This window comes from Centrocercus urophasianus, unplaced genomic scaffold (assembly GCF_019232065.1).
Source record: "Centrocercus urophasianus isolate 14NV4802_14NV808 unplaced genomic scaffold, USGS_Curo_1.0 seq_34, whole genome shotgun sequence".
NCBI classification, from domain to species: Eukaryota; Metazoa; Chordata; class Aves; order Galliformes; family Phasianidae; genus Centrocercus; species Centrocercus urophasianus.
This window is the reverse complement of record NW_024884911.1, coordinates 91,163-118,856: the sequence shown is the minus strand read 5'-3', so window position 1 is coordinate 118,856 and position 27,694 is coordinate 91,163. Positions and strand designations below refer to the sequence as shown.

The window sequence follows — 27,694 nt, the reverse complement described above, 5'->3', positions numbered from 1 at the left end:
CCTCCTGCAGTGAGAGCTCATTATGGTTCTGGCAGTCATTTCAGAATTACTGCATTTATTCTAATTCCTGTTCTCTTTTCTCCAACCTGCAGCAAGGACATCACTACAACATCCATCTAAATTAATATTATGGGAAGACTAAGGAATGTTATAAAAAAATATTAAGTTGCAGTAGAAAACTGAAAACCAACTGCTTTAACCCCACACAAGTTCCTACACCAAGGCTAGTCTATACTGCCCTGGAACATGTTTTATTGGTCTGGCCTTGAAATAACAAGAATCAAACCTTAAACATCTCAGTTTACAGCTTACTAACAAGTTCCAAGAGAAAACAAGAGAATAAGCAACAAGTGCTGATGAAAATGTGTGATGAAATGCAGAGCAACCTCTAATTTCCAGAATTAGGAACATATTCACTTAAACTGACATTCCAAAGAGAAAGATTTCAGTTAAGCCTTCTCAAGCACATTAAATAACACCTCAGAAGCAGGTAAGCACTCACAAAGATGGGTTCCAATACAATAGTTGATCACTAAGGACCTAATCCAAATCTCTCCATAGTGTTTGAGTTCCTCATGTGTAAAATGGACAGAGGTCTGACTCATCAGGTGCACAATCAAGAAAACCCAAAAGCAAACTGAAATTTTGCTTCACAGCACTGACTGAGCTTGTTCAGACCATTTTGTCACGCATCAGCACAGGGCACTCAAACAACTTACAGCAGAAAGCACAGGAAAAAAAAAGAGAGAAAACGCTGCTAAAAAATAAAAATAAATAGAATACAGCCTGCATTAAAAAAAAAGACCTCAGAGCTACACAGTATACAAACACACAACAAACCATCGGCAGGTTAACCGCTGTTTCTAAGAGCCGTGGGCTGAGCAAACACCAGGCTGACCTGAGGAATCAGGGCTATCAAGGCTGGAGAGCTCGGTCTGCCAGCTGTGTGTGGGACCATATGGCTAGCTGTGTTTTCACACAACACTTTCCTCTTCCCACTGCAGCCGTCTGCTCCGTCTTGGCAAGAACTTCAGATGCCAAGGTTGTATCCTATCTATAGCTGCCAAGTACTACACAGACGTCAGTTTAGATGCAGAAAATAAAAATGAAGGGTGCACAAGAAAAGGCCGAGTGATCCAAACAAAACCCCCCGTTTGTTACGTTCTAGTTGCTTTCAACTCCAAGGGTTATTTTTATGCTGAACAGTCCTTTAAATACTTAATCTTGGTTTGCTTTATTTACGGGGCTCCCGGTGCTGTCGCCCATCAAAACAAGCTGGCAACAATCCGTTCTAAGTCCCCATTAGCAATACTGCATGGCTGAAATCTTTGTTTTGTTATGAACTTTCTTTTTGCCTCCCCAAAATAAAAGGAATCTTCAAACGCCCACAGATTAGTGCTTACTGTAACACAACAAATGCATACAAATTTGTATCTCTGAAGGTGAAGGAGCTCAAACACCAACCACATTTTCCTCTGCCTGCTCATCTAGAAGGTTTTAAAACAGAATAGTAAGAGCCAACTCCCCTAAGTGCCAGATACCCTTAATTAAGACCAAGAAAAATAAGCATTAAATGAATCTAAGTGGTTATAGATCAAGCATCATATAACCTGTACTTTCCAAAATGCTCTGAGACAGCAGAGTTTCAATTCAAAGAACTGCAGGAGATTTACTTGAGATCTATGATAGCATATAAGAATGAAAAAAGGATGTTCAGGAAATATCAAACTATAGTGGAGCACGATCTGAACGGTGAATGAGGTACATGGCTTTGTGAGCAACTGGAACTTGTGCAGCCACCTTCACCAACGGAGCCAACTGCAGCAATTAATGACTCAACTGTGAACTGAATACATGGTTTTGTGAGCACAAGACAGACAAGTTGGCAACAAACAGGATAAAGTAAGCTAGTGTAGGGCACAATTGAGGACAGTTCAGAATTCCAAAGCCAACCTGGATCTCCTGCACAAGCCTTCTCTATCCAGTCATATGTTTGCCACTTACTGCCTAGCTAACAACAGAAAATTGTAAGAGAAATCCTTTGTGGGATCAAACTGTACAACTAAGAAAGTCTGGAAGAGGCTCACAGTTAAGAGAAAAAAAACAATGAGCTCTCAAACAGGCTCTGCAGGAGCAGAACGGTGCGGGCTCTCATCTGCTGAAGTACCTGCAGCCTCAGGAGCACAACAGGTCTCACAGATCAGATCTTTCTGAGTAACCAAGGCCACAGTATTTTCCAATATATGTTAGGAAAACATGATAAGGAAGGAAGGTGAGTCAGAAGCAGAAAGAGATTAGGAAGTTCTCATCTGGAGCATTGCTATGTGGCTTCCCTTCCAAATGAAGCACGAATCTACTGCTGATTGCCAGGTACCTGGCTATACTTCTCTGAAAAGACAAGAGGCATTTATTTCCCATGGCACACAAACACTTCTTACCCACAGCACTGAGAGCATGCTTGAGTTCCAGAGTGAAAGCAGTAAGTGGCACCTCTTCAGACACTGGCATAATTGCTATTGTGGAGAGATTGCTGGCAGGATTTCCGGCATCCCACTTGCTGCTGGAGCTGTGCAATCTGAAACGATGGCCTGCTGGAAAAGAAAAAAACAACAGAAACAAGAAAGCCACATCCTTTGTCACCCAGTCACCCGGAGGCAGTAAGGAACTATCACTGAATGGCTTCACCCAACTTAAACACAACATCCTCCATTTCACACAAAAGGAAAGATTCTGCATTGTGCACAACAGGGGAAAAAAGGATTTCTGTCATTATCAGCAGATGACATAGAATGTGGGTGAAAGCTGGGCAAATTTAAAGGTATCTGAGTGATAGGAACAGGGAAAATGCAACGTGCCTTTACTCGACCTGTTAAGAAAAAGAACAAACGGCACCATGCACAGCCACAACACTGAGACACCTGCCTGCCTCTCCAGGGCAATTATCTCAAATAGCAAAAGCCCAGTTTTGTTGTTGGTATCCAAATATATCCAAAATAAATACCTGCTGCTTATGGTATTTCTGATCAAGGAAATAAATACACATTTTCAACAAAGTTTCTGCAGGAAACGTGCATCTACATTTATTTTCACTCCTCCCCAAGATGGGAAAATGTGAATCTTTACAGACAGGAGTGCATGAATATTAAAATAAAACATGGAACCTCTAAAACAGATGCAAAGCAACTGTGGAAGCATCTCTAATATATTGCAGTAGACTGAGCAGCACAGAGAGGCTATGGGCAGAGAAAAGCATTTTTTGGCAGAAGTATTTGATGCACGTAACAAAGATCTTCCCAGATAGTTCAGCTCAGGAAAAGAACGGTAGGTGTGTTCTACAAACAGTTCTTTTCAGTTTTAGACCATTTATTTCCTCTATAACCCTCTCAGACAATCTTTGCTGCTAGCACCTGCCAACTCAACTGTAAGCATACAATAAAATCAATGCCATCTTAGCTAAGATTTAGCAACTGGCTCCTCTTATTTTACCCTGCAAAGCTCCACCACGTGCCATTCTCTGCCATGCACATGATATACTGTAATTGATATGAAAACTCATTTAAAGTGCATATGCAAGATCAATAGTACACTGTAGGACACAAAGAAATGCCAGATAAACCTTTTTTGCAAATATATTCAGCACTGGAGATATTCAAGTCTTCTAAAATAGCTCTCCACAGAACATTAAATAGTTGCTTTCTCTTTTAGGTGATCTTCAAGAAGGTATTTGTAGGTTCAAACAAGTTACATATCACTGCTCCACTCTTTCATCTCCATCGGTCCTTCTCTCCTCAGAACTTCAATGGCTGTTCTCTGATCCTGCTCCTATTATTGCCTACCACTAATTTTCCTTCCATCTTCTCCAGAGCACATATTGTCCCACTTCCCAAGCAGTGCAAACTCTGCCCTAGGCCACAAAGGCATTTCAGCATGCACAAGAGATTAACAATTACTGCCAGAGATGCACACAAAACTGATGGTGTCCACAGAGCACCTAAAGAATGGACTTGGAAATTCATTCCCCAAAATGGCTTCAAAACCTGCAAGGTGACAGCTTCAATTCCAGTCACCTTGGAATATTGAAAACAGCAATACCAGAAATAGTAGAGAATTGTTCGATTAAAATCAATCAAAAAACCTCAACAGCAAAGAATCCCACAAGGCAATCAGTGATTAACACACGTTTGTTTTCTGTTAAAAGCTGCTCAAGAACAACCAACTACAGGAAACTTCCTCCTACTCACTTCAGTTAGTAAATACACTTTGGTTTGCCTCTGCCACATACATAAAGCTTACCAACCAATGCATAATGAGCCATTTGCTCCTAGACAATTCATTAAGATAATGCAAATACAGACAAGATAAGTCAGTCAAGTACGCAGATGCCACTCAGCATGACTATCAGACTCAGGTCTATCAGGGAGTTAATGATCCCTTGGAGCAGTTCTTCAGCAAGAGATTTCATGGAAACATCACTGCATGCACACAGCAGTAGTTTTCCATCCACTCCTATCCTTACACAGCCACTTCTCCCCATCAAAAAAAATGGTGTACTTACATATAGCAAACTAAACATTCACTTGTGACAACCAACAGCAAAAATATTTAGGGACAAGTCCTCCTGTCAAGTACTTTCTTTTTCTGAATTTAATGATGTAGTTCCAGTTCCAAGGAAGCACCAGAATGATGGGAGGAGACCAGCAATGACTCTTACCTCCCTGCTGAAGGCTGCCAAGGATCTTCTTGCCCAGCAAGTGAATAAGTCTAGTCACAACCTAGCAGTGGGAGACAAGAGGAAGAAAAGAAACAAACGGTCAGGCAGAATATACTCAAAACAATGCAATTAAACGGACACTTCTAAGTTCTGTAAAATGTTATCTCTGGTTGAACAATAAGGAGGTAAAGTTTTGTAGCCATTCCTTCTTTCCTGGTTTATGGTGTCTGATCATTTTATCATTTCATCTCTTCTGTCTTGTTTCACCTAGGGAAAAAGATAATAAAAGCAAAACGAAGCAGCCATTATTTAACTTACACTGGGAACAGAAGGGAAAGAAAAAAAATCCAATTAATTAGGGGAAACTCCATTTCCAGCTCTGCTTTCTTTCTGCAGCATGCCTGTACCCTACCAAAGTTGCTCTGTTGGTGCCTGCTGCACAATTCCACCTGCTGTAAGCAGCTCAGGCTCCAATTCCCCATGCAGTCCTGCTTCCACCTGCCCTGTGGGAATTAGTCAACTCACAGTAAACAGTTTCAGATGTCTTGCATTAAGGGGACAAACACACACTGGAACCACAAAGAATCAGAGCAAAATACTTATCAGGGCATTTCCACACCAGCCCCTCAAATCACGTTTGGTCCCTTTGAGCTGACAGACTTTTCTCTCCCCCCTCAGTCACCCTGAGAAGGACTTTTGCTGATAGAAACCACTATTCTCACAGCCAAGCAAAGCTTCTAAGCTCATCTCCAGTACCTATAATCAATATTTCCCAATCATTTGTACAGTAGAAGACTAATAATTGCAATATCAATCAATGGCAGAGTTGAAAAATGCATTGTTTATTCTGAAAGACCTGCACACATGTTTTACCAAATAAGAAACGAGATACTTAAATGCATTCAGAATCAGAGTCATCATTAGGCATTCTCCCTCAGGCGAACAATCCAAAGTCAGATCCCCAGCAGGGCATCAAAAAGCAAAACAGAAAACACAACAGAAAGCCCACAGAAATCACAAAGCATCTCCAAACTAACAGGCAGCTGCAAATGGCAACCCCAGATCTCAGCCCAAGAGACACACTGCTCCCAAGGAGCAAGCACTGCAGGATGCACCCCTCAAATGCAAGATGCTGCAAGCACTGTGACAGCTCAGCTTCCCGCCTGAATCATTCCATGTATGCTACTTAGAACGAGGCTGACACAGGATGAGAGACCTCGCAGCTTTGATATATAAACACAGATTTCTTGGGAGCATCACCATCTCCATCTCTCACACCTGCCAACCCACTGGACACACTGCGACTTCAGTCCTTTTGGAAGTACTATTGAACAACATTTTACTCTTCTGGATGACTTTAAACATCAGAGTTTTAATTATGTTCTAAAACCAACTCCTGTATTCAGAACTTTTTCCTCTTTACAGACAGTGAAGGAGAGCTCCAGTGAAGTTAAAGAAAATGTCCAAGGTTAATGACAGAACTAAGAATAGAACCTACTGGTCTCATTTTCCAGCCAGCTGCTTGTAGTACCAGGAAATATTATTTGTCTTGTTTGCAAAAGCAAGCCTTGCAGCCTTGGTACATATAGATATGGGAAAATTATTTCCCCGGTGACTTTGTAAGACAAGCAAATTGCTCACCATAACAGGATGAGTCACTCTGTCGCAGTCATGGCAACGTCGAAGGAACATCAATTTGAGATGGTAGCTAAGAACTGGCCTGAAATTTCCTTGGAGTTCTCTATTACCTATACTATATGTTTTCTTTCACATAGAAGTAAAAAAGGCAATGTTTTTCCCTTAACAAACGTTTGTCCATCAGTTTGAGGCATTATAAATCAAACTTCTCATCAACAATAGATCCAGGCTTCAGTGACTGACCTAAAGCCAAGGCTCTGCAGAGCAGCCAGAGCAGCTCTCACCAAATCAGAATTCAAAATCCACAGGCAAAAAAAGGAAAAGAAAGCCAAAGCCACCCATCCCTCAGGTTTCCCAACAGCTCCAGGCCAAAAGGCATCCTTGGCCGAGTGACATGGGATATGGGGGCAGGAAAGGACCTGGGTGGCACGAATGGGCTGCTTCGGCTTTGGGAGGGGAGCAGAAGTGAGCCCCTGGGTTGGGAAGGGATATCAGGGAAACACACGACTGCAAATGTGCCAGGGAACACCTACCTGCCAGAGGCACCAGCAGGAGAATGCCAGCTAACTGGGCACAGGCAGGGAGCTGGGAGCAGAAATCCCTGCCTTACCTGTTTTGGTGCATTTTGAAGGACAAACACTTGGAAACGGTAGCAAGGGGAAGTAGAGGAGAGAAAGCAGGAAATGTCACAGTGCTGCTGGGAACCAGCTATGCAATAAGGTCTCATTCCCACTGCAGCCCCATTCCTGGGGCCAGACAGCCTTTGCAGCACAGACAGAGGTGCCTGGTGTGTTCAGTCCCGGATTTCAGTCTCTCCTAGCACCTCAAAGACATGCCCTGCTCCCACAGACACAGCTGCAGCCCAGTCTGCTGGCACAGAAGCACTCCGTTTGGATTTAAGGTTTGATTTGGGTTTGAAGAGAAATCTGCACTGCAAAAAAAGGCAGCCAGATAGAGTGCAGTTTATCTAAGATCAACACGACGTTTCCAAATGAGGCTACAATAATTAATTGCCTGCAAAGTAAATGCAACTTTTCGATCCCTCACACTATGGAAAGGGGCAAGCATGGTTCAGCTTGTGAGGAAGTTGAATTTACCTGATTATAAACTGTGCTTGCAGCGAGTAAATCCTGATCAGGTAATTGCAGTCAATCACTCAAACCAGTAATGAGCAGAGACTTCAATTAGGCACTTCAGTTGTAAGCCCAGGCATGGATAGGTCTACACAGATGAAATCACCATGCTGCAGATTGAACTCATCCTTGCATAGAATAATGCCCTCCTAGTCACAGTGCCACCATTTCAAGCTGTAAAATGACTCCAAGTTCACATTTGCCAGGCTTTGCCAGCAGGGTCATGTAGGTACCTATAGGGCCTCTCAAGGAAGCTGAGGGTCCAGGGCCAAGGAGCTGCCCTGCACATTGCACAGTGCCACGTCAATAACCAAAAAGAACTCAGAAGCAAAGAAACTCACACTCCAGAGTTCATGCAAGAGGCCAGAAGGAAGAAGGCTTACTTTATGGGGCTAGAAAATAGAGAAATACTCAATTTCAAAAGCTGCTCGGGATTCCAGGTACATCAGCACTATTCTCCAAAAGCCCTGAGATCTCCCCTCCTCCTGCAGAATCTGTAGATTCACAAAACTTGTCCCCAGCAGGGCACTCAGGTGGGACAAACTTTGCAAAGGAGAAAGCTCTCTTCCCTCTCCCACTCCCTTACCTTCCCAGGTGAACTCATCAGAACTCTTCCGTGCAGGTCAAAATAAGGAGTGTTTCATAGAATCATTTGAGTTGGAAGGGACCTTGAAAGGTTCCACTCCCTGCAATGCACAGGGACACCTACAGCTCCATCAGTGCTCAGAGCTCCGTCCAGCCTGCCCTTGGCCATCTGCAGGGACTGGGATTTCTCTTCCTCAAACGGCGCTGGCACTTCTCTCAGCACCATTTCACTGTCTCCTAACTTTCACATTGCCACTTACCACCTCGGCCACCCAGAGGTGTGCTTGCTGCTCCCGACACAGCTCCATCCTGAGGAAGACCCACTCAGCAGCCCCCACTGCCTCACACTGAAGAAACTCTGTTTCTGCACTTGGTACAAAGGTTGTGGCGAGCCGTTAATTTTCCCCTCTGCTTAACTAACGTTGAATTACAGAAAAGACCTGCAGCCTCTGCATTGCAGGGCAGGGACTGAACTTCCCATTCCCAAGGGGAGCGTGTTCCCTGACCTTCAGATGAGTCACTTCAGTTTCTACACAAATCTCATTCAGCCATGGGGCCAGGCAGGATTCCAACACAACAGTGGTGCAGGCACCCCATCCACCTGAGGTGTCCGGTATTCTCCTGAGCTTCCTGCTTCACACTAAGGCAATTCCCACACTTGAATAGCTGCTGTTACCCTGCAGTGCTCTGTTTATACCCTGAAATACTTCAGCCTGCTGTCCCTCACCTTCTAAACTAGAGTCTGGTTGAAGCTTTACTTCCTATTAAATGGTGGAACTCTAGATCTGCTTTACATTAAATCCTTGTGAATGCGATTTTAATGCAAATTTCATTGTAAGTAAGTGTCCATAGGAAAGTATTTTCTTTCTGTGAGCTGCACAGATTGCCTGACAAACTGTCTGTTAATAGCAAGCGACAGTACCAAACATCTGTCCAGTCTCAGCTAACTTTCCACTACACCAATCTAGAAAAATCACAAAGATGTCACAAAATCTGCACCAATACCCTGCTTCTGAATACACAGAATAATACAGCCACAGCTGACTGGTTTAAAAGGCAGGGCAGTAGTACAAATTCACCTCAGTTAGGAGAAGTGTGTGCTGTGGTTTAACCCAGCAGGCAGCTCGGCACCATGCAGCTCACAGCCCCATCAGAAAAGGATAAAGCCCATGGGATAAAGCCAGTGAGCACAGTGCAGTTACCACCCACTGACCCACTCCCAGTCAGTCCGCGAGCAGCAGCCCCCCCAGTTTTATTGCTGAGCATGACCCCATAAGGTCTGGGACATCCCCTTGGGCAGACTGGGTCAGCTGTCCTGGTTCTGTCCCCTCCCAGCACCCTGTGCACCCCCAGTGAGAAGCCGAAAGTCCTTGACTTACAGTAAACACTCCTCAGCAGCAACTAAAACATCAGTATGCTGTTAGTGCAGCTTTTCTCCTAAATCCAAAACATGGCAACATGCCTCTACAGAGAGCATCACACTACCTCAGTCACAAGGACAACACACAAGAAGAAAAAACAAAATGAAATGACCCACTCATCAGCTCTGCCCCACGCCGTGCAGGACCCCAACCAGCTGCACACCAGATGTGACATCACCAGGACTCTCCAGCATGAGAGCTTGCATTCACAGAGCAAATGTTCCAGCACCTCAAGGAGCAACAAACTCACCATTTTCAAGGCAGACCAATAATTCAATATCCTGGGTACTGAAGAGAAACTGCACTTTGTTGGATCTGTCCAGTTTTGGCTTTCTATGATGGGACACACATCCCTTCACTGTAACCTCCTGCCTCTCCTACGTCTGCATGGGCACATCCTCACCCCACGATGGGGAAGGAGGTGGGGTGGGTTGGAGCATCATAAAGTGTGCTGTTCCTCATAGCACAAAAGGCAGACCAACCACAGCACCACAGATTGAGTCAAACTCTTCCACCACTTATTAATATTTTATTTTGTGATTGCTGAAAGACTTGAAAAAAATATCTAAACTAAGGATCAGGTTCAACCATATGTTGTTTTGTACACTTAAGGCACAAAAAACCTTTGCAAGAAAGCCAAGAGACAGTCCTATCCTTTGTCAATGGTGCCTTCTTGTCTGCCTGCAGGCTGCTGCTTTGGGAAGCCAGCCTTGGCTGAGGCAGCCAGCCTGATGCACAGCTTGGATCCCATACAACCATCCGCCACAGAGCCCTACAAATCTGAGGGTGGTTTCCATTCCAAGTCTACTCTGATCCTCTCCAGTGGATCCTCTAACATCATCCACACCCAAAAGAACAGCATCCTCACAGTGAATAAAATTGCTCACAGCAGAGCCGTGTATTTTCTTCTGACTTTGAAGTTGAGAAATATATGAAGTATATTTAAAAGTTAAGCCTTCAAAACAGGCAACCGACAGACCGCTTTTAGTTTAAACATTAAATAACAATTTACTGGCACCTTCAGAGCATGGTATTATAGACCTGCACATACATCTGATTTAGTTAAAGGACAACTAAATGGGTTCTCTACCACACAGAGACCCAACGTGAATAAGCTAGTGTGGAAAACAGGGCTGCCAAGGGTTTTCTGTTCTACAAAGTAAGCGCAATTGGGGTAAAATAGTAATAATAGCCATTTTATCTATACAAACTCACACAATAGCAGTTCCACTTCCGTAGAGCTCATTCCAGGACTGGAGATTATTTTCTGTCAGCTCTTTGAAGGCTTTTTGGGGTGGGAGCACAAGGGAGGAAGAGAGGTACATCAGCTCATCAGCTGTATAAACCCATGGCATCATCGAAGCCTGCTCTCTCCCCCTCAGTTAGCCCACAAAGCACTGCACTTGTCACACAACCAGGGAGCTCAGCAGGGGGTCTGAGATTAAAACTCACCCTGCGACAAAGCAAATCCTAAATGCTCACTTGCAACCATTCCTGGCACCTTTACAAATGCCACCAAAGCACATGGAGGAACCGAAGCTCGATCCTGGGGTTGTTTGAGCTTCTAATGCCAGTGATCACTCGTGTGTTGAAGAAGAATGTCAGTCTCACATCAGTGTGATGAGTAAGCATGCACCGCTGCCTGCCTCACCTCAGGGAGCTGCAGTCAGTGAGTATGCTTCTGCTGAATGCTTCTCTTTGCTCCTTTTTCACATCCACTTCTCCCACTGTCAAGGAAAACTTATTTTAATGGGCCAGGAGAAAAACTAACAGGGAAAAATCCAGAAGCGTGGCCTCTCTTGACCTATTCCATAGCACTACATCAAGCTTGAATAACATGATGCACAATATCCACAGTGCTGGGGGGAAGAGCTTTGAAAGGAGCGCACGTTACCGAGCTCAGTTTGTAAGGCAGATAACTCTAGGGAAAGTTCCAAAAAGCTCTGGTTAAAACAGGCAGACAGACACAGCAAACCTCACTGCTAAAGATGGATGATGAGTTCTGAATATATTTAAATCCCGAGGGCAGACTTAGAGAATTAAAAGGAAGATGCAGAAAAGCTCTGCAGTTTCTCGAGCACATCTGTAGCATGCAGAAGGTTGTCTTACAGTTCACTTCTCCACGGTGCCAAAGCAATTTCTCAACACAACTTCCATCAGCAATGGCAGGTCTGCATTTCAAGTTAGAATTACAAAAAGATAAAATAAAAATCTCAGCTCAGTAGAGGCAAAGATAAACTATGAAATGCGATCCAAGTTACACAGTGATGTTAGAATATCTCTGATCTGTTAACAAATTCTGCGCTCTTGCTACTGATTCAGAACTGCTCCATGGTGCCAAAAATCGTGAGCTGACTCTCCGTCCTACTTTTCAGAACCGAAAGCAGTGATGAAAATAGAAAGAATCAATTTCATTTCACTCCTGCAACTCTGTAAAGCTCCAAGCAGCACCAGAAGCAAGCTCTGAGGCTGTCAGAGGACCAAATACTCTGGATGGCTGAGTGTCCCCATGGCTGCGGTGGGGAGCTGCGGCTGCAGACAGGCAGTTAACCTGCGGCCCTAACCCCAACCTGTGCCCACGTTAGCTTCCTGAGATGCCCAAGGAGATGTTCTGCACTGCGGAGCACCTTCAGCTGGGAGCGTTCAGGGTGCCCTATTCAGAGCAACTCAAGGTTGGGACACTTTCCTGAGAAGCTAGATTTGACTCCATGCATATGGAGCAGGATCTGGAAATCAACAGCCGGCATTTTGTGCAGGTGCTCTGAAAATTTGGTTGTTACTGACAGGCTGGGTGAGATTCCCCACGCTCACCCATCTGTTTCAGCCCCCAGAATAACAGCAGCCAGAGGGGGTCACAAAGATCCCTGCAATCCACTGTCCTGTCCGTAACAGGACCAAAGCAGATGTACAGGAAAGAAGAGAAAAAAGAAGGCAAACAGATGGTGCATCCCTGAGCATCAGCTGTGCAGCACAGCTCAAGGAATGTGAATTACTGTAAGGACGAACAGAGCGCGACTTCGCTCATTTCTCACTGCTGATGAGAACAAGCATAACTCATGTTCACAGTTCTCTCACATATCAGGTAGATGTTTCTACTAATGCATTCAAGAGTTAAATTGCTTTGTGGATCAGCAACTAATATCAGGACTGGCAAACAACACGCAGGATGAAGCCTCTCCTTTATTGGAATTAAAGGGACCTTCACCACTCAGATGCTCAAGGGGAACTAATTGAAAGGGTGATTCTATCTCAGAAACTGCACAGCTCTTGGCTGTTTTGTCTTTTTAGGCTCTATGGAGGAACTTCAAAACAAGAGCAATTCTCCTGCTGTGGGATTCCTGTGAGCATCTCACTTGGGGAACAAGCACCGATGGTTGATCACCATTTCCCCAGACAAAACCCAGGTGTGCAGAACCTCCTCACTCAGTCAGGGACACAGGTTTGACAGAGGCACAGTTTGATTTGTTTTTGGTTTTTCCTCCATACAAAAAGCTAAGAGGGAAATCCTCCATCGCTGCAGAATCACACTCTGGTTATTGCATCCTAGTTGGTTATTCCAAAATGACTGCACCTGCCATCCTTTCATTACTGTGTTTCTTCTGGTTGGACAGGGAAAAGATCATACATCCTGCATATAAATCCTTCCACCAGAGCAGCAGGAGGGAACACAGCACAGAGTTCACCTGGCTCGTCCCTCTGCTCAGCACTGAACACCACCTCAAACATAATGATTTCTTTAAGAGGTTATACAAACAAGTAACAATCTTGTAGCCTTTCTAGGGAGCAGATGCAGCCTTTTCTCAATGTCCAGCTGCTGCAATTTCAGTACACTACCATTTGCTCTGTCTCCATACGGTGAGTAATTCATGCCCTTTCTATCAGAAGACAACTTTATACGCTTGAAAACAGCTATCATTTCTTCCATTAACCTTTCAATCTTTTTGCCTTTGTACGTTAATATTTCCAAGCACCAGCCTACCATCCTTTGATCCTCTGCTTCTCATCATTTGGTCTGCTCTTCCTTCCAGCGTGCTGCCACACGCTGATACTGAAGCTTTTCCAATACCAGAAAGAATGCAACCCCCCAAAAAGCATTTTAAGAACAGTCATATTTTCCACCACGGCACAGCACTGCTAAGGCACGTTCAGCTTTTGATCTCTATCATCCCTGTGGTTGGACTTGATACCTTGCAGGTCTTTTCCAACCCGAGCAACACTATGATCCCTGGATTCTTCTTGTAGGACTGCTGCCCAGAGCCTTCCCTGAATGCAGTATATTAGTTTTCAGCCCAAAGACTTTTCTCCATTACATCTCCTGAACTTCACTGTTGACTCCGTACATCCCAGCAGATTTCAAACTTTCTAGCCAGTCGTTTCTCCCCATCACTTGAATTCTGTCTCACTTCCACCCTTCCTCTCTTTTGTCTAATGGATCTAACAGGCAAAAAGAGAAGACACAAGAACTCTGAGTTCATACAAACATTTATCTCATTTTCTCAAGACAGTGCGAAGCCAACAAATCCCCTGCTTACGTTCCTCTAGTTCTAATGCTTGTTGAAAAATCACCCTAGAACAAAAACAGGAGCTCTCACAGTTTTGATACTACTTCAGTATTAATATCAGAACTCAGGGATCACAAACAGCAGCAGCAAATAATGTGTTTTTCTAACAGCCTCTTTTGAGAGACAACTTTTCCTTTTGTTCCATTGCAGATAATTAGCTAAACTATAGGCAAGTCCTCCAAAATTCAGTCCTCGAAAGGTTAGGAATTTGTAGCTGATGGAATGCATTCTTTAGATCTGGAAGGATTACTTGATTTCTATTGCAAGTAAGTGTTTGAATTATGCTATAAATACAGCACGCTAGTCTAACTTCAACTGCAAACTGGGAAGATTCACAGCTCCACAGAGGACCATCTGGGGGAAAGAGATTCTGCCCTTTGATGGAACAAGAAATGGAAAGAGAACACTGAAATTAATTATTGCCCGTGATAAAAACGCAGGATCAGAACCCAGCCTTTGTGCAGCTCAGCATTCAAGATATTACTGAACGTTAAATGTTTAGTGCTTGCCTGTAATTCACAGTTTAAATGTCTACGGGTAACATTTAAAATCATCAAGAAAGGATGAGTAAGGAGAAAGGTGGTTTGGAACTCCAACTGGCTCATTTCCTCATCTCCTGTTCAGTCAGCAAGGAGAGCAATATTGAAAGGGCAGCTCCAGCACCATGCCATGCTATTGTGGCCCAGTTTGCAGCTAATTATGTACAAGAAGTCATCTATTGCTACCAGTTATAAATGTGGACAACAAATCTATTAAGCTGAAGAGACAAGAACAGAATCAGCAAACTATTCAGGAAAGATTCAGGAGTCCAGGAGCGACTTATTAACTAACAAGAGAAGTCCAAAAACGTTGCAGCAAAAATTGTGCCTACCTGGAAATCGGGAAGATTCTGAACACTTACCACAGGGATGAAACTCTCCCGAATTAACAGACAGAAACCTCTGAGCTTTTGTAACGTGAGAGTGCATGAACACAGGCTAATTCACAACTACAAAAAACCCACAGCAAAAAACTATCTCCCAAGTGGTATTATGCTCTTAGAAAGACAAAATAACAGGAGTATTTTAATCAGTCTTGTCACTTTGGCAGCTTTTTAAGAAACCTGGTAAAATAACTACGTGTCTTAAAGAGAGGAAAAGAAATAATTTGAAGTAACAGCATTAAAGAATTGTCTTTAAGGCTAGTTAAATGACTTAGAGCTTAATGCCCGTGATGCACTTAGGGACAAAAACAATTAAATTTTAAAGTCAGTCACTTAGATTTGCAGGAGAGAGGTATAATGTCAAGTGAATTAAAGAAGATGAATGACTTGATGGATTCAAGGGAGCAATCACAGTCTTCAGGACATAAAGAGATGGTGGCAGCTGCAGAATGAGGATGGATGGCACAGAAAGGGAGCAAGAAGAAAACCAGCTCCCAGGTATCAATGCTCTGGAAATAAAAGTATGTATAATCAAGGCTTGACTTTGCGTCCTAGTGAGTAGGACATATGAATAATAGTATTTCAAAGTGATTTTAAAGATCAAACTGTCATTTACTGTTAATACCACTAAGTGATTTCCACTTTAATACAGGACATGGATACGTAGTAGTGTGAATTTTTTCTAGATATAGAGAGGATAAAGGGAAAAAAGCTGGTGAAAGTCTGGAATGGATCAGATCAGATCGAGACAGAACAAAATGTTTCCTGAGAACGCATCAATCATGCAAAAAAATCCAGAGGGCTCTGTGCTAATGGAGAGCTTTAGCTCCCGAGATATAATTTGATGCAGACAGAAAATAGTTGTAATTTTCCTACCTGGGGGAATTTGCGTTTGATAGATGTCAGGGCTCCCTCTGGGAGTTTGGCAAGTTCTGAGTCTCTGACGGCATGAACTGTTGTGGCTCTAGGCTGATGGGTTAATGCCTCTACCTGAAAGAGAACAGAGCCATGACATTAAAGATAACGTATAACATGTTGTAAAAATAGTATCTCAGGGTAAGGAAACCAAACAATTCCCCAAAATGGGACTATCATACTTTCTGGTCACCTACACTGCAAACAGAATATTGCTTTCCCTTCCACCCCCCTAGGAGCCCTTCCAAAGGGAGCTTCCTAAAGGCACATCCACGTGCAGCATGTAGCAATATCTATGCAATCCAAATCTCACAGATGTTCTGCTGTCCTGCAATCTCATAGCAACAGAAGCTGTAGCTTTTTGCTGTATCTTTTTATCCTTTGTTTTTAATTGCAAGAATGCCACCTGTGAGAAAGAGGAAAATCCAGTTCCTTACTGCTTTTTCTTTCTTTGTTCACCCTCCCCTCACCAACCATCACCCATTTGTTTCAGTCTCAGAAGCTGAATAGCAGCAACCTTAAAACAAGCAAGAATTCCTGAAAGAGATGAGAGTAACAAACCCACATATTTTGGCAGAAGAGAGCTTTGCTCTTCCCCAGGTACACGCATGTGGATCTGTGCTATGTAAACACAAAGACATGTTACAGGATGCAGCAGCCTGAATACAGCATCCGATTACTTAATTTAGAAACAATTTATGGAGAACAGAAGTTTGAAGAAAACGAGGGTGCTATGAAAATTAACAGAGATGCTCTCCTTTGCAGGGAAGAACTGCCACGATACAAAGGAGGAACGGGTTGCGAAGCCCCGCTCTGCAAAGTGCAGCTGTGCAACCGAATCCCCTCCTGTAGCATCTGCAGAGCCCCCAGCCCAGCAGCAGCTCCTGTGGTGCTGCGAGATGCAGAAATCAAACCCCCTGATGCAGTATTTTCACACTCCTAATGAGATTGCCCGCCAGGTGAGATGGCGTCACTCGGAGCTCAGGCATGAGCTGCAGTACTTAATTGCTTAGTAACAGCCCAGTGCACTTTTGCAAGTTCTAGCACCAGGGGTTTAAAATTTACTGGGTTTAAAATCCATACTTCATGCATTCAGGAAGAAAAAAAAATAATTGGTGGCTGCTGTAGCGGCTGTAATCACTGAGATTAACACAAAAACAAAATCCCCACCCTGGCTGCTATCCACGGGCACTTCGAAGAAAAACAAGCACCACCTCCCATTGTCAGTCACCCAGCAGAAATAGAAGAAAATAACATATCAGCTTATAATTGCTTTTTACAGATTTTGTTGCATAGCTTCTGTTTGCAGCAAATTCCAATGGACGCAATGCTTCCTCTACAGAACTAGAGACAGAGTTAATGTGGAGGATTACACACGGTGTGCTGGCTGAGCTGTGCCAGATAGGCACTTCTACCCACAGCAGAAGCAGATTAATTTAAAACACACGGCTCCGTGACCCTACTTACAACCAGAATGCATTCTTGGAAGACTGCACATGCACAAAATGGGCAATGCAGACAGCCACAGCACCTGCAATTAGTCCAGAATGCTGAGATTAGCCTGCTTGTATCATTAATTCTTCAAAACAGCTGGGTCAGAAGAGCTTAATTCAACCACAAATGTGCTGTGTGTGAACAACCTCACAAGTATATGTGAATTAACTGCATTTTGCAAGACCTGGCCTTTGGTTTTTGTTCAGTGCTGGGGTGTTTTGTTCTGTAATGATGTTTGGAACCAATTACACAGACCACAGGCCGTGGGGTGAGGCCATGCCATCCCTGCCCATTCACAAGTCCCCTTTAGGGTTATCCCAATGGTTGTGTAACATCTTCTGTTCATCCCTGATCCCTACTACCAGCTTCCAACCTCAGGTTTTCAGATCTGCCATTAAGCTTCCTCGTTCTGAAAGCAGATTAAGGATTTCAATCACTAAAATAAAACCCTTTCTTCTCAACTAGTCATCAACCAACCGAGTCCAATTTGTTTAAAGAGAAACACTCCCAGTGCCTAACACCCTTTTCCACTCTTTCCATTATATGGGAGTGCATGAAATTAACGGCGCTCCCAGCAGTTCACAAGTCTTTCAGAGGAGATGAGACTTGTGAAAAGAAAATTACATTTCAAAAAAAAAACCTCAGGGATTTTTTTTTTTTCCCTCCAAACTGTGACTTTTTCTGTTTCAATTGCATGCTGTTTGTCCATAGAACAAAAAGGAGATGGAGATCTTCCAACCTCATCTACCGGGAGCTGCTCAGGCCTGCAGAGCAAGAGGCATTCACAGCACTCCTGCAGCTGCAGCAAATGTGTTGAAAGCAATTCCCAGCTGAGAACAGAGAACAGATCTTGTGCTACTCTTGCATACGTGCATTGTACAGATCTAGCCAGCAGCTCGGCTATTCTCATGCAAATACACTCCACTATCGTAGCTTAGAAACTATCCGGGGTCTCAGACACTGTACACCAAGATACTCAAGTTCTGCTTTGTCCTTATCATCCGCACTCGCAGCCTCTACTTCTATTAGTTTCCCCAAATGATTCATATAATGCTGCTTCTTCTCTGGAAGATGGAAAGTTCCCATTCAACACCCAGACCACCTGCAGGATTCATCTCCACCCTTGCTATGTTCTTGCTTCCCTCTTTGCACCCTGCACTTTGCCCACGTTGCACCAGTTCTATATTTTTTGTACATAGGAAGGACACTGCCAAATCGGGCATTGGTTTTTCTCACCCTTTTTGGGGAAAGCTTTTGGTAGAAAGGCCTTCTAACCATTGAGTCATATTTCTACCCTGACAACTAAGCTTTTCTTCTGTGTATTTATCCTTCTTAATAAACTGTTTGAGATGCTGCTTATTCAGAGGTGTGGGATTTGTTGGATTGGATTTTTGTTGTTGTTTTTGTTTTGCTGCTATTGCTGTAAAAAAAACAAGCTTCAGACAACATAACATCAAAATCTTGAATCTTGAAGTTGAAAACAATTCCCAAGTTGAAAACTTCAAGCCATATTCAGATTGATTTGGCTCCTCTGTCCAGTGAACATTTTAATCAACCTTCCTTGTGTTTCAGGTTTGTTAGTACAAGACTTGGCAATCTAGCTTGAACTTGAATATGGACAAAATCCACCTGCAATCAGCAGATCAGCACCTAAGATTAATTTTTGGTTACACAGAAAGAGGGAGGAGACAGTGTAGTTTTTAGACACATAAGCAGATACATCTTCCACACTGGCTCAGAAAGAACCTGATTCCAGACTGCCACAGACATTTATCCCTTCCAGCACACAACACAGCTACAACATTTGCCCCAATGTAAGGAAGTACCCCTGCCCCTTTCCCATTTCCTTTCAAATTTGACTGACCACAGTATATTTTGCTGGAAGCAAAGAATTCTTCTTTTGGTCCTCTGGTTCTTCTCTCACAGCATCAGCTCCTCTTCCTCCCCAGTGACAAGCCTCTATCAGCAAGCTCTGCCCTTCACTGGTGTTGCTTTATTCCCCATTGCCATTTTTTATTCACCCTGCTCTCCTTCAAATGATCCTCCAGTGCTCATGGAGCTCCCTGAAGGCTGCAGCCACCACCTCCCTGCTCTGGCTCTGCTGGCTCTTCTTCTACCAGCTGCCTTGTTTCAGCAGCCGCACTGCAGCACCAAATGTCCCATGCCCATTTCTCCCACATCTGCCCTATGGCTCCTCATGTACAGCAAACGTTTCCTCTCTTCTACCCCCATCACATCCTCAGAAGCCCGTCTGCACAACACTGCCTTTTCTCCATCTCCTCTAAGAGATGTATGAAGCCATGCTTTGAGTGCTATTAATAATTTGCATTGAGGACCACGTGGAAATTTTAAGTGTTACTCCGTGGTCCTTGTAACTGATGGCACACTTCATGCAGAAGGTGGTCCCTCCTTCACTGCAGTTCTGTTGGTGCTACTGCTAACAAAAGAAGAAAAAACCCACAGACAGACCTATGCTCTTTTTACTGTTTCTTCCAGTTAATTCTGACAGGCTTTTTTTCATCTTCTCCTAATTCAGCATTAGTGATAAAAACACATATGACGCATCACGTACGATGCCAATGATTCACAACCTTGGCTTACAAGCTTTTACAAAGAAAAAGTGCTATAAACCCTTTAAAACAAGGGAAAAAAGCAATTTATTTTCTCACGACCTCTTCTGACTCCACTTTCGACAGTCATCCCTGACAGTCCCTCCAGCTCTCTCCAAATTACACAGTTGGAAAGTAACATCCAGCAAGGACCCTGCCTGCTGTAAGCTGGTCTAATTACTCCAAATTCCTTCTTGAGCCACATCCAACAAAACACTTTCAACGTTTGCTTAACTTCAGCATACGCAGCCTGCTACTGCAAGGAATCTGCTTCAGCGGGGGGTTGCACTCCCTGATGTCCAGAGGTCCCTTCCAACCCCTATGATTTTGTGATTCTGGATGAATATCCCCGAGGCAGGACATACAGCTATCCACACGTTGAGCTGCAGGTACCTCAGATAGACTGAGGAGGACTAGACCATAACCAGGGCTCCTTCACGTTAGCCTGTCTTCAACCAGCATTAGATTCATAAGCTCTTTTAGTTCTTCCACGCATTCCCTTCCTAGCCACACGTACAACACACTGCTTTCAGCTTCTCCTCCTTTATAGCTGTTATTTCACCCCAATAATCTTTCATTCTCCTAGATATTGTATTTCTTTTCTCATATTCATCTTTTCCTTGCTGTGAGCTCACAAAAAGCAGTCATCTTTGCACAGCACAAAGCCCAGCTGTGCACCTCCATCCTCCAGCACAGCAAACCAGCCAGCACCACAGGAGCACGAGGTTGGGGTGTCAGAGGACCCTGAGAAGGTCTGAACCCCAGAATTTAAGTTAACTTAAAATCTTCATCTTCCAAATCTCCCCTCATGGCAGCCCCAATTGCTGCATGCCCGTTAGCCTGGTGTTTGTATGCTTTAATGTTTTCATGCTCATTCATTCACTTTGGCAAGAATCAGCCCAGAAACAAGCACCTAAAGGAACGGGAAGCCACAGGGATGAAATACAGCACCCAAGGAAGCGTAGATGCACCATCAGAGGCATGAGATTAATGTCAACACTGACATCTGCTGATAGTTTAAGAGGCTCATGGCAAAATAAAAAACAAGGCAGGTATGGGCAGCACACACATCCCAGCAGCCAGCACAGCCGTGCAGGCAGACAAAGACCATGCACACATGGTTTGTCACAGCAGTGCTTTTGCCAGGCTGGGACAGGAGGTGAGGCTGCTGCAACTGAACACGGCCATGTAATCTAATGAATGTTACATGAAGGGCAACCAAACCCTATGTGGAACATTTCTCTTCTGGTTTAAACAAGCTGCTCTCAGGCCTTGCCTCAGCTTGTCTGCAGCTGAAGCAAATACGTGACTTATCTCAAATATGCTTCCTCCAGGCAGTTTGGACAGATCCAAAACATTAACTTGCTTGTATCAGAAAAGGACAGAGGAGACACTGCTGGAAGCAATGAACGAGTGGGAAGTGCAACCAGACGAGCTGCAAATCGATGCTATTTGTGGGAGCAGTGCCAGAGGATGAATGCAGTACACCATGTACTCTCAAAAGTTGTTCTAACAACCACTTTCTGCAATCCTTTGTGTGCCAAATTAACCCTGAGACTGAGGACATCCAGCACTTACAGTACGCAGAAAGAGGAATCCAAACCTCTCTTCCATTTATATGTATGATTGCATACAGGACTTATACACACACAGAGATATACAAGGAAGACATATACACCTTCACACACGTGCACCTATGTATGTAAAAACAAAGACTGAGCTTCCTACCTTTTGTAATTAAGGCAGTGGAAGTCAGGTTACTGCTTCTCCAGAGAGAACTGAGCCTGCATGTAGAAGCAGTGCAGTGACAGCTCTGTTACATCGCCGAATGTAATCAAGGGACAGAAAAGAGAAGGGATGTAGCTGGGGAAGGGAACTGCTAGCAGACCTCCGGGTGTATTTCAGCTTCACTTCTATCTACATCTGACTGCAGAAAAGATGGGAAGTCACACTCGCACACTTCACTCCCCTGAACCAACAGAAAGCCTACCTACAAAAGTGCTACCTGGAGTACTTCCCTCCCCATCCATCCCCTCCCCCCCCAAAAAAAATACCAACCCAACAGCAGCCTTTAAATGTATGCAGGTTGTCTGAAGAGCATCTGCAAGCATTGTGCCACTGACAGGCACTCAGCACATTCCTGTTTTGACTGAATGGTACTCGAATGTCAGTAAAAGAAGGAGAGAACAGAGCACAGTGACTTGCTCAAATACCTTCTAACAAGGGTAAGGTCTGATTGCCTTCGACTCAGCTGCATCACAAGAACAGCAAACCCAGCTGCAACTTCAGCAACATCCTTCCCCATCCTTCACTGCTGACTGTTTCTCCACGAATTCTGTTTCTCACCTCCGTTTCCTGCTGTTTGTGAGGTTCCAAGCACTGCCATGATGGAAGGGATCCCATTTCTCTCCCTTCCTTAATGTCACTTGCCAAAAAGACAAGTTGTAAGGAAAGAAAAAAAAAATTTTTGCTAACAACTTCTGCAAGTATTTTGCAAAGGTTGAAGGGGACGTGCTGTCAACTCACACCACTCGCAAACCAGCTTAGTTTGAGATGCAGTGTTCCTCAAAATAGAAAGGAGAAAGGAGCAGAACACAGGGGAAATGTGAGATGGTCCTGAAGAGGTGACCAGAAGTTGCATAGGAGAGTTGGTTGATAGGTGGACAGAAGCCATGACATAATGAAAAGGAAGTTTGTCTGGAAGAAGGGAGACACGAAGGAATGATGGCTTGATGAAAGAAGTCCCCTCTCTGAAACCCAGCAGGTCACCACCCCATTGCTACCTGCCATCACAGACCCTAATACTCTCTCAAGAGCACTTGGCTAAGGAGCTTTACTGGAGGCACCTCCAAAACCAAATGACTTCCTCTCACAGTGTCAAAAATGGAAAAATTAACATCAGACCCTACCTGTGTTCTTTGCAGTCCGTTACCAGACATCTAAACTGCACCACAACCATCTTCAGCTATGGTCTGCTTACATCAGCTGTCAGAACTTCACAGCATCACAGAATGGCCAGGGTTGGAAGGGACCTCAAGGATCACGAAGCTCCAACCCCCTGCCACACACACGGCCACCAACCTCCACATTTCAGAGCAGCCCAGGCTGCCCAGGGCCCCATCCAACCTGGCCTTGCACACCTCCAGGGATGGACGGGGCATCACAGCCTCTCTGGGCAGCTGTTCCAGCACCTCACCACTCTCTCTGTAAAGAACTTGAGTCAGATCAAGATAAAATACAAGTTGAGGAAGATGAAAGAATAAATTGTGGCAGGCATAAGAACCTGAAAAATATACACTGTTCAACAGCTCCAACCATGAAGAAGCCCCTGGGAGAAAGACCTGGGAAAGTGAGGTCCAGCAGGCTCAGAGCAATGACTTCCCTTCAGCCGAGAACATCCCCAAGGCAGGTCTGGAAATCAGGATGCCGAGCTTCTAATTTCAGTCTGACACAAATTCAGCTGTGCAAGCGTGAGCTCATTTCTCAGAGCTTCCCATGTCTCATTTCTCCACCGGTAAATGCTGCTATCTTTGTTTTTCTTTACAACTTCACACCTAAGATACTAGGCAAAAAATAATTTTAGTAACATATTACCAAGACAGGCTGTGCAAGAGATGGCAAGAGAACACCTCCCTCCAGAACCACGTATTCCAGCTCAATACCAAGTGACTTCTGGACCTCATCCACCTCCAGTTTCCACAGATACAGGCTGTGCACAGAGCGCCTGAGGTGCCATTAATCCTGAATTAACCTCTCGTTTTTCAGTGCCTTAAAGCTTAGGAGCTGAAGAATTCATAGTTTGAATATAACCACATGCAAGTAATAAGGAAAAAAAAATCTCCCACTTGCAAAGTACCAATGGAACCAGCCCTAACAGAGTGGAACTTGCCTGGTTTTGGTGCTGTTGTTGAGAGTAAAATGCTATTCAGTGAGCTTGGTGCTGCCAAGAGCAGGCAGCGTATGGCAGCATTAACACTGATAAGGAATAAAAGCCTGACAAGTGTAATCCTGATACCGGTGTTCCCTTGGAGGATTACTCAGCAATTAAACATTTCTAACAGTGGCACATTTTAAAAGGACGGTGCTCCAAGCCCCTGAGGAAATCTGAATCCATTTACAGATTATCTTGGGTTTTAACTTCTTAGAGAGAAAAAGAACCATGCACACTGAGCTGTGTTAACATTAACGAGATGAACAGCTCAGCATCTAAAAACACCTGGAACAGCCATTATTTCTAGAGTGCAGAGCACAATTTCCTGCACAGCAGAACTGGTGTGGTGTGCTGCAGCACTGGCAGTGCATCTTTTTGTGCTGCTCTGCATGGAGAAGAGCAGTGCACAAATGCCTTTTTGCACTTGTTTTGCTACCTACAACTGCATGAAATCCTCCAAGTAAGAGGGGGTGTTCTGAGAAGGGCAGGAAGGCTCTTGAAGTAACCAAAACGCTGCAGCAAATTCCCCAGCAGGGCATTTCTGACAGTCAGCTGGTTTCCTGGTCAGATGCTGCAGACAGCAGTTTCCTGGAGCAGGAGGCTGCAGGTAAGTCTAGCTACAAGGCAGCAGCCCCACTTTTAAACATATTATAAGCTCAACAGCTGCCACCAACTCCCCTGTGAGCTGCCTGGTATTCAGTCATCTCGGAAACACTGCAGCCTTTCTTCAGGAACTCACTTAAGACGAAATGCTGACTTTCATGAAAAGCTAATTACATTGAAGGTTCCATCCCCATCCAGATATCTGAAGGGAGCAGGCAGAATACAAATAGTTTTTCTTCGGCAGATTATTCTGCAGGATAGCTTTAGTTTGTTTTGTTTTCCCTGCTCCTTCTCCTTACCCAGCTGTGCCTTTCCAACAACACAAGAAGCAAGAAACACCCAATTCAACCCATGCTTGGGGTTGTAACCCCACAGCCTACCTGGGACTGTAAAAAACAAACAAACAAATCAATATGAACCCACACACAAATAAAGAAACAACAAAAAGCACAGAAGAACTCTTCTGAGCTCCCCTCAGTCTCATTAGCTGTGCTGGGGCCAATGCTACATGTCAACCAGTGAGCCAGTCAGCCTGATGCCAACAGGCATAACGAACATGCAAATGAAAAGGAATCCTCCTTCCCGAAAAAATCCACAAATGAGATCAAAATCAAGGGTAAAAACTTCAATCTGCAGCAGTTGTCCAAGATCAGAACTAAAAAGACACCAGTATAACATTTTAAACAACTTGTGAGGAGAATCCCTAGCGCCAAACATAGCGGAATTAGAATTTAATTTCCTCTAGAGGACAGCTGGGCATAGGTGAACCAATGGCAGCAGAGGTTCCCTTTAGCTCACATAACTTCTTCATAGCTTCATTATACTGTTAACATCCCAAGGTTTTTCACAAGCTCATCTCTAGGAAATAGCACCAACAAGTTAAGAGTCTCCCGCAGAAGGGACAAATCAGAGCCTCTACACAACAGCACCGTCACAAACTGTATTTAAACATGAGGGGATTATTGAATAGATTCATCGTTGCCCGCTGGAAACCAGACAGAAGGCTTTCAAACAAGTTCTGATATTACCTGATACGGCAGCCAGAAGTGCCCATTAGTGGGAAGAGCAGCAGCAAGCAGCTGGCAGAGTCCCTCTAGGAGGGCTCCCACCTTCCCCACACACAACTACTCGAGGCAACTCCAAGTAACAACAGGAGGAAAGCAAATTTCAGTTTCTAATCTGTTCCTCTCTCCCTGAACTGACAGACCTCAGGAACAGATGCCACTGAGTCAGTACAAGGAACAAAACAGTTTGAGCCACAAGTTAATCCTTGGGAGTGCACACACACGCTTGAAAATTTACATCTTGTCTGAAGCCCTTCACGTTTCAGGACTTCACTTCTGAAAGCAGAAATGACAGATGCTCATTTCCCATGCGTATGACACACAGCACTTAAAAGATGTGAGATAAAGGTGAACAAAAATACGATTACAAGACTTGCATCTTTAGTTAGCGCACACAGCTCAGAGTGACACGGTGGTCTTGGAGAGGTTTTGGAGATGTACACTTCACAGGTTGACCGAACTACCAATACTAAGCACTAATTTGATTCCTGGAAGCACCTAGGCCCTTCTAGCAACTTCATTTTCTAGAAAACAAACAAAAGACAACAACAAAAAAACCTTCAGCATGTTTTTAAAGGCTTATACTAGATCTTGCAGAATGGGATAAACAAATCTCTTTAAAAGGAGAAATGTCATTTTACTGATGCCCTCTGCAAAGAACGACTCCATTAATCTTGGCAATCTTTATAAATCCTCCCCCGTGTTTTCAAAAGAGCCAGAGCATCGAGATGCGTTCAACAAATGGCAGCATGAGTCAGTGGGCCTGGGAACCATGGGTAGGAAGGAGGAGGTGACGTCCACGGAGTCACAGAAGTCTTCAGATGACTCAAGTCATAACTCAGATCCAGAGCAGTTCAGACAAGTCGTACGGTATTTCTGCATCCATGCCTGGGAAGGCACCCACAAACACTGCACTGTTAGGGCAGACGTACATGGAACCAACCTCTCTTCCCTCGGCAGGTAGCTGAGCCACTATGAAACCTCGTGCTGAAGGAGGCACCCCTGCTTGCACAGGGAGGGAGAGTTTAGGCCACGCGCTCCGTTATCGTCATCCAAAACTTCTTTCAGAAAGCAGAACAGTTCAGCCGTCTTAAGCTGGTAGCTGCAGAAGCTTGGCAGGGAGCTGCTGACTACAACCAGTACACAAGAGCAAGGAAATAACAGCAAGGAAACGCCTGACAGGTCAAAGCTGCCAAAGCCTTATTCACACACTGGAAGACCTCATACCAGCACAATTAGCCACAAAAGATCTCAGCTTTTGTTCCTGCCAAACCACATCATTTTACCCTTAATGAGGTACCCCAAAGAAACAGCCCCAAAAAGAAAAACAAAGAAAAATTGTGAGCATGCCTAGCTGCAGAAATAGACCTGCTTCTCCAAGCACTGATCCTATGGAGATATCCTGAACTGCTGCTCACATGTAACTAAAACAGACATGCTGCAGCCACTAGTCCAGAACACATCAGATTTTGCAGGAATACCATCAGAATTGTTACCACATTAACTTCAGAACAATGTACAACCTAGTTGCAAGTTACCAGGCAAGTCAAGGTGAGTTGGGCACACACTAAAAAGGCCCCAAAATTTTGCCCTTGTTATTTGAAATCTTTTTATTTCTCTTAAACAAAACAGCTGAAATGTATTTGCAGCACAGGTCTCTGGCACTGGGAGCTGACCTCGTCTTACAACACAGACACAGGCCAGTTCTGCATTCAGGAGCAACCAGCTCTTACATATGACTGGTAAGCTGGCAGTGAGCTCTTCTTTGCTGGGAACACAACTTCTGGGTCTTACCTCTACCAAAATCACCACCTTTTGCAGTCAGTATGATCTTGAATCAGCTCTCTAAAGGAAAACAGTCTACAGTTCTTCCTCTCCCTCTTGACCTCTGTAAACAAGAATTTCCTCCTGTACTACTAATGCCAACTCATGCTTTCTTTATTCAGAGTCAACCAATTCTGGCTGTAAATACTACTAAAACATTCACTTTCAGCTCAGAGAGTAGAAGAAGGATGGCACAACAGCCTCAGCATTTTGGAAGCCTTCTAGTTTTAAACATAAAAGTCAAGCAAATTGTGACTACTTATGATGGGGGATTCCCACTTC

At 44.2% G+C, this 27,694-nt stretch overlaps 1 protein-coding gene across 2 annotated transcripts in view; it reads right to left on the bottom strand.

Annotated features, from left to right (window-relative positions):
• PNPLA7 (patatin like phospholipase domain containing 7) overlaps nucleotides 1-27,694 on the bottom strand; it is a 116,295-nt gene that overhangs the window by 52,540 nt on the left and 36,061 nt on the right. The window contains exons 20-22 of one of the 2 annotated variants that reach the window (XM_042830550.1): nucleotides 15,849-15,962; nucleotides 4,712-4,772; nucleotides 2,439-2,591 (exon numbers count right to left, since the gene is read on the bottom strand). In XM_042830550.1, coding sequence (XP_042686484.1) covers nucleotides 2,439-2,591; nucleotides 4,712-4,772; nucleotides 15,849-15,962 — 328 coding nt within the window. The remainder of the gene's footprint in view (nucleotides 1-2,438; nucleotides 2,592-4,711; nucleotides 4,773-15,848; nucleotides 15,963-27,694) is intronic. The other variant, XM_042830551.1, reaches the window with a different exon arrangement.